Source organism: Leptinotarsa decemlineata, unplaced genomic scaffold (genome assembly GCF_025532065.1).
Source record: "Leptinotarsa decemlineata unplaced genomic scaffold, Ldec_3_MD MMD2_tig00026340_RagTag_RagTag, whole genome shotgun sequence".
Lineage (NCBI taxonomy): Eukaryota > Metazoa > Arthropoda > Insecta > Coleoptera > Chrysomelidae > Leptinotarsa > Leptinotarsa decemlineata.
The window spans coordinates 9336594-9349133 of record NW_027412694.1 but is presented as its reverse complement, the minus strand read 5'-3'; the positions used below and the strand labels follow the sequence as shown (position 1 = coordinate 9349133).

General features: G+C 37.7%; 1 protein-coding gene across 4 annotated transcripts in view; it reads left to right on the top strand.

Annotated features, from left to right (window-relative positions):
• The window catches only part of LOC111502311 (uncharacterized), a 76906-nt gene that overhangs the window by 52653 nt on the left and 11713 nt on the right, over positions 1 to 12540 (top strand). For 3 of the 4 annotated variants that reach the window (XM_074183672.1, XM_074183670.1, XM_074183671.1), the window contains exons 2-4: positions 2293 to 2622; positions 6694 to 7021; positions 7171 to 7364. In XM_074183672.1, the coding sequence (XP_074039773.1) occupies positions 2293 to 2622; positions 6694 to 7021; positions 7171 to 7364 (852 nt within the window). The remainder of the gene's footprint in view (positions 1 to 2292; positions 2623 to 6693; positions 7022 to 7170; positions 7365 to 12540) is intronic. The other variant, XM_023156372.2, reaches the window with a different exon arrangement.

The following is a 12540-nucleotide window of genomic DNA, read 5'->3' as shown; positions in this document are numbered from 1 at the left end:
TTTTTGTTCTCTTTAGGAAGTGCCTGGGTGGCTCAACGGTGTCTCCCCACTGTCCTTAATATTGTAATATCTACGTCATTTTTGTATATCGCTGGGTCACTAGTGAAATCATACTTAACTGTCCATCAATCCTTGGTAACCCTCTCGCTATTGCTGTCTTTGTTTTATTTAAAGTTTGCCAGCTGTTGTCACCAGATACAGATTTCTCCAAATCCAAATTTGGATGTTAGGCAATTCCAAAAAGGCTATAGGGTTCCTGCTGATCGCAAGAAGGTCGGTCTTTTTGAAATCTGATCAGTTGTATACCTACTTATACTCTCTCCCTCATTATATGGTTTCAGAACGATGCCGAATATGCTCTAACTGAATTTTATTCTCAATTAAAATACTTTTTACCTAATATTCTCTTTTCGATAGATTGACTAAGAGATCTCTAATCATTTTTCTCAGTCTAAGAGAAAATGAAAGTACAAATTTTCAAATATAAAGTATACTGAGTAAAACAGCGACTCCATGGACAAAATGAAAAAAAAACAACGTGTTAAATTCTATAAAATAAAATAAAATAGAACAAAGGAAATGTCGCCAATTAAACTATGCTATTTACTATTTATGCAGTACAAAAATACTTTTAGTTTCACTTTCACTTTAGTGAGAATGGTGTTTAACCTTGAATTTGCGACTTTTTTTGTAATTGTAATATGAACTCCACCTAAACAACCCACACCAGAAACCACCCACCCCAAATAAACTCTTTGCAAATAGAAAGTAAACTCAGACAAAATAATATGTGAACTCTCTCTCAATATCAACTGGTTAGTAAAAAAAACAAACACTCACATAACGCATCTTTGATGGATCATGGTCAACCATAGGTTCCGTTGACCCGTAGTGGCTTCAACACCAACAATTTTATTTTCAACTTCCCTGTACCCAATACCGGCTTACGATTTCACTACCGATTTCCCTTAAATTTCGCATCAGGCGCTTGGAAACAAAATAACCCCCCATCTAGGCCACCTTCCACAGCCTCGAAGGCTGAGGGATGAGACCCCCGAGCTCGTCTCGACTAGCTCCGGTGACCGACTCATCTGTGTCTGTCGCAAAAACTTCCAAGCCCACGTGTCAGCAACTCATAAAAACCCCATCTCAGCGTTTTAAACTTTCTCCAGCGTATGGTCATCGGCAGGATGTAAAATATACATTTGTTTAGTCTAACCCAACTTGTACATGACCACAATGACACTCAAAGGTCCGACAGTCATAAAGTAGTTCAAACGCTTTTTTATCTGGGAAAATATTGACACCGAAGAACCGAGTGATCAACCTCGATCTCTATAAATAAAATAATAGTTTACGTTACTATCACAATGACAGTTATTACATCTCCAGTTGTCGTAGTGTATCCACTGTTCATCACACGTGACGATCCGATCCGATTTTGATTGTCCAAAAGCAAAGACTAACAGACCCTGAACCGTGACAATTTCTGTTGATCGTTTAAATTGTGGGGAACTAACTTTTTCAGCTTCTTAGCTTTTCCAATGGGTACGTGTTAACTTATCAAAAGCCGCATAGGAGCTGGCGCCCAGTTCTTCCCCCATCCCATGCACCATTTGTGATGGGAATATTTTCACCAGGGTCCTCAAATCCTCGTCTTGTACTGTTTGTCGACCACTTCAGGGTTCATCTTCTATGCTAAAATCTCCTGAACAAAATTTTGCAAAACAACGCCAAACAGTGCGTTCATTAATACTATTATTGGTAAATGTCTGATGAATTTGTAGAGAAAAATTGGTGCAAACTATGTCAACGACATCATATACCAATGAGCTGAAACAAGGCCAAAAATTACAATTTGGAAAAAATTGAACAACATCAATGTATTGAATATAAAATTCTCTATTGAGAGTATTTATCGATTTTTCGATCATCACATCAAGAAAATCAAGTTGATTATGAACTTTCTCTTCTTATATGAATTTTGTCATGCATGGGATTTCTTGAATTTGAATAATTCAAGAAAGCGTTGATGTCATTTGGGTTATGGTTCCAGGCTGCGAAAACATAATCAGAACGTTCCATTGTGAAAGGTTAAACCTCAAAAAAAATAACAGTAAATTATTTACATATACTTGTTCAGGAATAAATCTGAGAAGAAGCCCGATTTTCATCAACAATCAACTATAAGGCAAAATATTTCACAAATTCCACTATGTTATTGATATTTTCAAGATTCAATTTAATGTGTTGGTAGACGTGCGAATTATAATTCTTTTGTTTTTCTTGCAGTCTCCTCCTCTCGTTTCTGGCCACAACGCAATCTCTTCCCACCGGAAACTCAGAAATCATAACAGAACCAAAACCAGGACAAGAATATGTCTTCGTTCAGACTTCCTCAGTCAATGCTCGACCAATCACCAGGAAAGAAAAGGCAACCGAAGAAGAAGAAAGGCATTTCGAAACTGCCCACAAATTTCCCCCCTCTCTCACATACGCCCTAGAGGATGATGATGACGGGAGTGCAGTCAAGCCAACAAAAGGCGGGAAAAAGGTCCACAAGAGAGACGCTCCTGCTCCTCCAGGCGCAACAAAAATTGATGTCAAGGCACTCTTAGCCAAGTAATTCTTTTACAATAGTTTCTCCTTTCTGAATGTAGGAAAATTAATATTTGAACCATCTTAGTTGTATTACCAGCACATCATATCGAAAGTACATAATCTGAATCATGAAGCAAAAGAAAATAAATAAATGGAAAGTCTCGATTTCTCAAAAAGTCTTAATAATTCGCAATATATCTAATCTTTACATTAATGATTTGCTATAAATAACAAAAAATAGTTATGAAATCGATTTTCCAATATTGATTACATAGGTTAGGTTAGGTTAGGTCAAAAGTGAGTGGGTCAATTCGACCCTCCACCGCAACCCGCAACGGTTTATTGTGGCTCACACCTATTCACACTCGACCAAATAAACCCAGCTTCTTAACGAAGCCGATTAGTGTATATGGTGAGTGGTCTTTCAGGTCAGATGCTCTGCCGAACTCTAAAAACCTGATTCAGTCCCCAGCGGGGCAGGCACAAAGTATATGCTCTTCTGTTTCACCATTTTCCAAACAGAGGCGACACACACTGTCTTCCGACAGTCCGAGTCACTGCATATGATGATTCAAATGACAGTGACCTGTAAGAAGGCCTGTTAGTTCGTAGTTCATACATACTATAACCCAACAACTGTTTGGTATCAAGTTTCGAAGGGTGAATAAAGGCCTTGAAGTGAACCAATCCTGGAAGATTCTGTCAGAAGTCCATAAATCTTCTTGCCATCCAGGTGTTCAATCTTTGTTTGGCAAAGCCTAAAGCGATGCCAATGACAGGTTTTTGTTTAATGGAGCTGCTTGCAGCACCCTCCTTTGCAAGGGAGTCAGCAGCCTCATTGCCTTCCAGGCCAATATGGCCAGGAATCCAGACGTTGCTCGGTATAGAGCCAAAAGCTTCCAACTCCGCTTCACTGTCCGAGAATATTTTTATTGACTTGTGTATGAAGTTGGACTCTTCCAAATCTCTCCGCACACAATTCAATAACGTACATTACCGCTTGAAATCATAGATTCCTAGGCAGGTTGATATCTCTATCCTGGGTCTGCGACTTAAAACACCTACACCAGAACCTGAAGGTGTTTTTGATCCATCTGTGAACCAACAACTATCTGCTCTTAATATTTCCTTCTTCTGGAACAGTACTCGGAAACAGTACTGTATATGACAGTTCGTAGTTGACAGTTGGAGGCATAAAGTCAGAGGACATTTCCAGAATGCTCTGACTTTCAGTATCAACCAATAGTCTGTTGCACTCTGCATTGAATTGGTTTGTGATATTGGCAATATGCTATATGCAGTCCATCTAGCCTCTCTTTTCAGAAAAATGTGGAGGGGAGGTTGATCTAGAAGGATATCCATGGCCGATGACGTTGTGGTACTGTTGGCACCAATGATGGCCAGTCAAGCCTGTCTCTGTAAGCCAGAGAGCTTCGCGTGGGCCGTTTTCTGTAAAGCCTTCGTTGATTACATCATTTGATGTTCAATTGTTTGATGTTTTTAAACTATAATTATTATGGAAGAGCGTAAGTAATAAATTGTTTGGAATGGGATCTTTGTCGCTGTTAAAATTTTTCGATTTCTAAACCCTCGAAGGCATCTAAAAATCTGTTGTCATGTACTGGTCTGAACCATTTTAAGCATACCTCACTTCTAATGGTCTATGAAACCTCTGAAACCTATTATAGTCATCTTAGTCTGACCAACATAACTTTTATCGTAATCCTCACAGCTTATTTCGTGAATGTCAGACTTTTTTCTTTTCCATTCAATCGTCTTTAGGGATCTCCAACTTGTCTTTCGGTTGAAGTGTATAAGTAGTTTTTGTCTTCCATATGAGCCAAAATGCACTAACGAATTGGACCGAATTTTCAAAAGAATTAAATATTAAAGTTGCTCTCAAAACTCCTAATGCACTTCAACAAGTGTTGGGCAACCTGAAAGAAAAGGTGTCTCTTTATTTGATGATTTCTCTGCAACTTCATTTCGTTGCCTAACCATTTTTGCTGACAAATCTGAAATGAAGTCTGACTAAGGTTATTCTACAACTATTGAAGTAATTAGTTATTAGTCCATTTTCATTCAGATGGTAAATTACGGTTTCACAAATATCTCTAGGAATTATGTCAGTCCGAAGTAGAAATTGGATTCCCAATTCAATTCTATTCAGTATCGATGATAGTTCTGTTGACTATTCCGTCTGGTATGCATGATGGCAATAAGACGAAGATATGTGCACCCATTACTCACAGGTTGGGATAGTGGTGGCTCAAACACTTTTTGGGTATGTATTCTAGTTGTGAACCCATCTTATAACCCAAATATATCCAGAGACTAATCATCAACATTACAATATTTGAAAGGCTTTAACATCTTGAGCGAGCATCAATATAGCTTTCGGAAACAAAGATCAACAGGTGACCCTCTATCGTATGCCACCTATATTTGGAATAATGCAATCGAGAAACATGGAGAGTCAAGAGTTGTTGCGCTTGATATTTCTAAGACCTTTGACCGTGTGTGGCATAAGGGTTTGCTGGCCAAACTTCGACGCTATGGCTTTGTCGGATCATTTTTTTATATAGCTCCCCAACTTCCTGAAATAACGTTCCCTGTAAGTATATCAACGACTTATTGAAAAAAATGAATCCAATATATTGTTTTGCTTACGACAACACACTCTTCTCGTAATTCCATTTGGATTCCAGAGCATCGCACATCTTAACCGGCAGCTGGAGATGGCATATCTTAATGAGGATCTAGAAGTGATTTCGAATTGAAATGGAAGCAACCAGGTTCAATTCAATGCGACAAAAACCCGATATCGATTTTCTTCACGAAGATAAATGCCTCTGAAGCGGATATAATAACGTCAGGACAGACAATTACACTTTCTGCTGTAATAAGTTTGTTGGAAGGTTAAAATTGACACCAATTTGTCTTGGCACAATCATGTCGTCGCTGAAATTGCAAAGGCTGCTTCTCGAAAGCTTGGAACACTGTTCCGAACGAGAAAATTGTACACACCTCAGAAACTTTTGATGCTTTATAAAGCTCAGATCAGATTTTCTTTAGAGTATTGTTCTCATGTATGAAGTTTTGCCTCTAAGCATACCATGAAGCTGCTGGATTCCATCCAGAAAAGAGCCATCCACCTGATTGGAGACGCGAACATCACTTGCAACCTTGATAGTCTGGAACATCGAAATAAAATTGCAGATTTGTCTCTCTTCTATAGATAGTTTCACGGGAAGTGTTCAAGTGACTTGGCACATTTGATTCCACCAAGGGCGGTATATATCAGAAATACGCGACGGACTGTGGCTGATCATCATTTTGAGGTTCAACTCAGTACACCTCGAACTTCACTGTTCAAGAACTCTTTCATTTAGAGAACTGTGTTCATGTGAAATGAACTTCCTGAGAACATTTTTTTAAATGAAATCGCTACTTTCGTACAGGCACCGCTCTTAGAGCGCCTTAATAATTTTTCTGTAGTGCTTGTGTTTTGTCCTTAAAAAATTATGGGAGGATACTACTGAAACTTCACGATATCCCCTTGGTAGATCTTCTGAAACGTTTTGTAGTCTGTTCAGAAGCAGATTTTGCTTGAGTTTCTGTCAAGAGTACACTTTGTCATTATTTTCACAAAATTTTCCCAAGCTGTTAGCTGTTACTTTTGTCTTCTCTTTGCATAATGAAACTGACACACTGTTTTGGAGTGTGTGGTAGATTTTACTTCTGGTATATACAGGTATTCAAGATATATCTGTACTTTTCTCACGTTTCCCTACAGAAAAGTCCGTAATAGAGTAAAGCATCAAGTATTGCCTTATCCAATTCTATAAGAACACACAGTAATGATACACAGATCTGAGAATGCTCACATCAAGCTCTTGATATGTAGGGCTGCTGAGTACAGTTAATATTATTATAAACTTATTTCATTCGTTTTTTCGATTTCTGAATCTTCTTTCCTCAGAAGGTTTAACTTCCCTATAAAAAACCCTAAAAACCTGAATCGCTATTGTAAATAAGTAGGTTACATTTTACAAAGGCTAACTGATAAGCTACAGGGTACATTTTTTCCAGATATCAAATTTCCACTTCAGCACCAAAAACACAATCCACCTCAACACAAGCCACTACCACAAAGTCAAGCAGAAAACGAGGAGGTAAACGTCGAGTGAAAAAAGAAGCATTATCTGAATCATTTGAAGTGACCAGCCCAAGATCTGTTTTAACGACTGGCAAGTCGGTTCCGAAGGTTATAGAATCAGATGACATTCCTCTGGTTGGAGCTGCCAGTGAGAAGCAAAGATCCCGAATTCAAATTAAGAAAGGCCCAAATGGACAAGAGTACGAATATGAGTATGTGTACTACTATTATGATGATGAGGATGATCCCAAAGACAAAAAGGTTGGTGGAAAAATAATATTTATTCTAAATTTGAGCAGGCCGTGAAGTTAATGAAAATTATTTCCTCCGTCTACATATAATTGCACCCATTTCAAGAAACTTTATAAGTTTACTTAGCAAATCATCTTAATGTACATATGGTTTTCAATAAGGTCACCAATTCTCATGATGGTCCAGCACGGAATCAAATTCCTTCACGTAGTGACCTACCCAGAGAAAAGCCTATTCCTGAGGTCAATGAAGTTCTACCACTACGTGGAAATAAGATAAGAGGGCGCCAGCTGGGTGAAGATGACTCTGTTGTTGATGATCGTTTACCCGCAGCCACTAGATTTCCCCCAAGGTGAGTAATAAACAATTATTGAATAGAACTGGCCGATACTTGATGAAAATCCATATTGAAAGTAATTATTACAGTTTATTATATGATTTTCTCTAAATGTGCATGCCTACGTTGTTGTTAAGAATGACAAAGATAAAAGTTCAGTTTCAGAAAAATTGGGAGTGCATAAATTATCATGTGGGTCATGTCCGATGTTTTATATAGGTCAGACTGGAAGAACGTTCAAAGACCACACAAAGGAACACAAAAATAGTTTCCAGAATGCAAAAATAAATTCCACATATGCCACTCATTCAGTCACAGAGGGACATGAGTTCAACCATGAATACAAGCCCCTCCATTTCCAGAAGAAAGGTTTGAAACTTAACCCGTTGGAGAGTATGGAAATAAACAAATTCAAAAACTCTCAATATCTCATGCATGAAAGATAAAATTGAATTGAATAATTCGCCATTATTGAATCTGTTCATTTCCAGGTAAAAATAGTTAAGTTCATTTACAGTAATTTCGAAAAATTTATTCATATAGTTATGGAATTCTTACCTGACCGTTTCAGGTAGATTAATTCACTAGAAAGTAGGCATACGAGTAGGTAATGTGTTAGAGTATAAAATTGTTGTAATTTAGAAATAACTTTTAGTTTACGCTTGAGGAAGCTATTGTATAGCGAAACACGTGTCGCGGTTTTTGTAAAACCCTTTATAGTGAAAGTCATACAATAAACTGTATTAATTAGTTTTAATAACCAATTGTTACTGGATGATTATTAACACTAATCTAAATAATATACCTTTGTGTGAGTTACTGAGCCTCCCTTGTCATATTCCGTGTTTTCAGAAAGCATCTTAGAGGAATTTTTCTACTTGCATTCTCAATCTCAGCACACTTATTCAGGATAATATAACCTCAAAAAAAAACAATTTGCATCGAAAATGTGTTCATCATCTTATTTTCAAAAAAAACTTATAATTGGTTTTTTTATTTTTTTCGAAAAATCAAGTCAATTGAAATATTTTTTTGATCGCTCTATAAAGGTGTCTACCGTACCAACCATGGCCGTGCTAGGACCGTATCAGACACGGAAAATAACACGGCACGGTCTACCTTGCCCAGTGTAATGAAACAACCGTGTCCTAAGCCCGTAAGCAACACGTATAATGACCGAATCATACGGGTATGATGACCGTTAGATACCCCTTTGACAACTATAGGTAATGTGAAGTATTGTATGTTTTTCCGGCTTACTCATCAGTGTAGGGTGAACGTGTAGAAGAGTTTACCACGAAGAAAGAATATGGCTATGAGATTATCTACATTTCAATGGAATGCATTGCTGATTAAAATTTTAAATGATTAACAACCCGTTTATACACCGTTTCGCTGCCGGAGACCTATGGTTTAGCAACGTCACGTGCCATGCACGTTGCGTATCAGCACCGGCAAAATATTTCGACTCGAATACTGTCATGGCACGTGCACGCTACGCTACGTGCCGGACCAGTGAGGGAACGGTCTAGTGGGCGTTGGTTCATAAATCGTATGAATGAATATTTTTTAGCATGTGCCGGTACGTTTACGGTCATGGTTTGGTAAGGTATGGTGGGCAGAGACCTTAGAGATAAAAAAGTGATTCATATGGGGTCTTCCATCAGGGTCTTTTGAACTTTGACAATTGATAACGGCCATCTTGTTGAAGCTACCTATATCATTTTACGGTCGCCATAATTGTCCTACGAGAGGTGGTGGATAAATTTGAGTCCATTGGTTCAGTAAACTATCGATCAACATCCGTATGTTTATTACTGGAGTTTTTTTAAATATATCTCAGTTCCATACCACCAATATACGAGGAACTTTGGAAAGATTTTCAAGGAACTAGGTATGAAGGTGGGTTTTAAAACAAGTCATACACTACAGAGCCTTTTGGGAAGTCCAAAAGACAAAGTCTGAAAGACCTGAAAAATCAGCAGTCGCCCATCATATTTTGCAACAAAACCATTCCCATAGACTTCAGTTCATTAAGATTAGTTAGACAAGTTAACAACAACAGGCAACAAAATGCCTATGAGAGTGTAAAAATAAGTAAACACAATAATACTATGAATAACGATGACGGACCTATACCAAAGAGCATACTATATAGCTTGTTAAAATAAAATAATGTTGTTGGGTTTACTGACTACTACATAAGGACACATTGCAAAAATGAATTTGGATAGGGAATATTGTAATATAATAGATAAGGCAAAATTGTAAAATTAATTTAGGTTGGTATACCTGTATGGGTGGTACGCCTGGATGGTTTACCTGTATGGGATACCTATATAGCATAAATAGGGCTAGCTCGCATTAGTTTCTAGTTTTAATCTTCCTCTTTGAAGATGATCACTTGGTGATCGAAACACGTGTCGAGGTGTTAAAAATAACGATTTGGTGTTGGGAAAAAACTCCAGTAATATTCATTACTACACCAAAGGTTCCAAATCAGTGTATCATAAATCCGGATGTTGACGAAACGCAAGATTTGCCGAAAACATCGCCGCTGTCTGTGAGAGTGTGCAGGAGAATCCGAGGCAGTCGATTTTGCGTCGCTCAGAAGAACTTCTTTCGCAGACCACAATTTGGTGAATTTCGCGTCGTGACTTGGGCCTGCACCCGGACAAAACTCAAATGACCCTGGAAGTGAAGGTAAACAACTATAGACAACGGCGTGTGTCGCTGTGGGCGCTGTAGAAGTTGGCAACCGGCAATATCGAAAAATAATTTTCAGCAATGAGGCAATGAGAGAGTACGTGGCCAGATCATCACTGTCAACGGCGTGCACTATTGGTCGATGATAACCAACTTCTTCTGGCCTGAATTGGATGATCTGGACACCAACGACAAGTGATTTCAACAGGACAGCGCTACGTGCCACACAGCTCATGCCATATTGGATATTCTGCACGAGTAATTTGAGGGCATGGTCATAAAAAGTGGAGGTGATGTTAATCAGTCACCGAGATCATGTGATAACCCCGTTAGACTTTTCTTGTGCGGTTTTCTCGAGTGGCTCGTGTATGCAAACAAGCCACAACCCACAGCGTTCTTCAAAGCCAACATTACCCATGCCATCGGTCAAATTCAGCCTGATTTATGCGTGGATGTTTCGGATGCGCTCCACCGAGAGACGACGTGGCGGACATTTGAACGATGTTATATTCCACACATAATGGTTTTTCAAACGAATGAAAAATTTTGATATCTCACACACTTCGTTTTATTTAAATGTAAAGATAGAAAGCACTTTATTAAAAACTCTATAGTTGAAAATGGTGTTTTGGGTGAAACTTCTTATCAAAACCTAAATGGTATCCGAAAAGAACTTTATCCGAAGAATGAAGAAAAGAGAATTGAAACTTTCTGTTTTTTACCACTTTTATTTGTAACTAACGTTACTGCAGTTTCGTATTATTATGTACATTTTCAAACTTATACATTAAACTAACAATGGTTTATTACATTAGCCCTTATATACCACCCCTGTATGTAATTATAGAGGTACTTGGCGTGATTGAGTACGTGAATTTACAATTTACAATGCGGATGTGCCAGTTTGAAAACCGGTGAGAAAACTAAATCGATTTGATCATTTAACAGGTTGCACCCGCAATGTTTATGCTTATTAATTTACAAGGATTCTAAATAAATGAGTTTGTAACCCTGCCTTGTATAGTGCAAAATTTCCGTATCGTTTAGTTTCGGGAACTTGTGGTTGCATGCCAAGGAATGGTTGGAAAACGTCGAATCATTTTTTTCCTAGTCTGAAGGACCTTTCATGTTCAGCATACCGTTTTTGGAAATTCCGACCACATTGTCCCACATACAAACTATTACACTCCGGACACTTAAGCCTATAAAACACAATAAAACATATTATTGTGGTTTATAATCTCCGATTTCTCCAACTTGTCCACCAGATAAACTGGCATGAAACCAGATAAACTGGTATGTGGTCTTAATGCCATTTCCACATTGTTTTTTCTGAAGAAACCCGCAATTATCTCTGTTCTTTTTTCAAAATATGTTAGAGTTACCCATTTCTTGATTTCTGGTTGTTTGACCTGAGATATATTAATCTGTTAGTGAATTTACGGTTTCATTTTCTGGCTAACTTTTGGATGGTATCTGCGTTGAAAACATTATTATGACATATCTGTGTAATTATATCAATTTCCCTAGCTAGATTGTTAGCAGACAAAGGCAGTGAGAATGCTCTGTGCAACATTGAATTATAGGCTGCTAATTTATGACTGGATGGAAAGAATCGCTTGGGATGATAATGTCTGTATAGCTAGGTTTTCTGAATACATTGAACTCAAATTTATTACGATTGAGTGTAATGGTCAGGTCTAAGAGATTTATCTGTTTCTCTATCTCTGTTTCGAGGGTGAACTGAATGTTGCTATTGAGATTATTCAGGAATGTCATACATTGGTTCAGCTGTCGTGTAGTACCTCTGAAACAGGCGAGAATATCGTCTACATATCTGTACCAAAAACGAATATGTTGTTTACCCAGGTCGGAATTTGAAAATGTTCTTACAGGACGAAACTGCAGTAACGTTAGTTATAAATAAAAGTGGTAAAAAACATAGAAAGTTTCAATTCTCTTTTTTTCATTATGATTTCCTATCACGAACTAACGGCTATACATCTATTAATTTATTAAATAGGAAAGAAATACAAAATGTATCACGACTATCATGAGCCGAACAATCGAATATTACTTACAGTCGATACGTCATGACTAGGTACATGTTTGAATTTTTTCAACTTCTTTCAGTTTATTCATCGCTATCAATTCTCCAAAGCTGGAAAAAAATCGCCAAATTGTTGGTAAGCAAATAACTTTATGGTGAATGTATACTTTTTATTGTTTACATGGAATATTTTGGTGCGGTATTCGTTCCTCCGCTCACGGATTCAAATCTTTAGGAAGTTCTAACATACATAAGAACAGCTGTAGAAGACAATTATGCGGACAACAAGCCTTCTGCGAATTATTAATTTTTCTTACGATTGGAGGTCATGTTTCGATTTGAGGTCATGTTTTTTTTATGTTATCTCAAAAGGTTTCTGCGAATTTGTTGGCATGGACAAACGTTGTACAACTAAAGTACTTGAGTTTCGAAAAG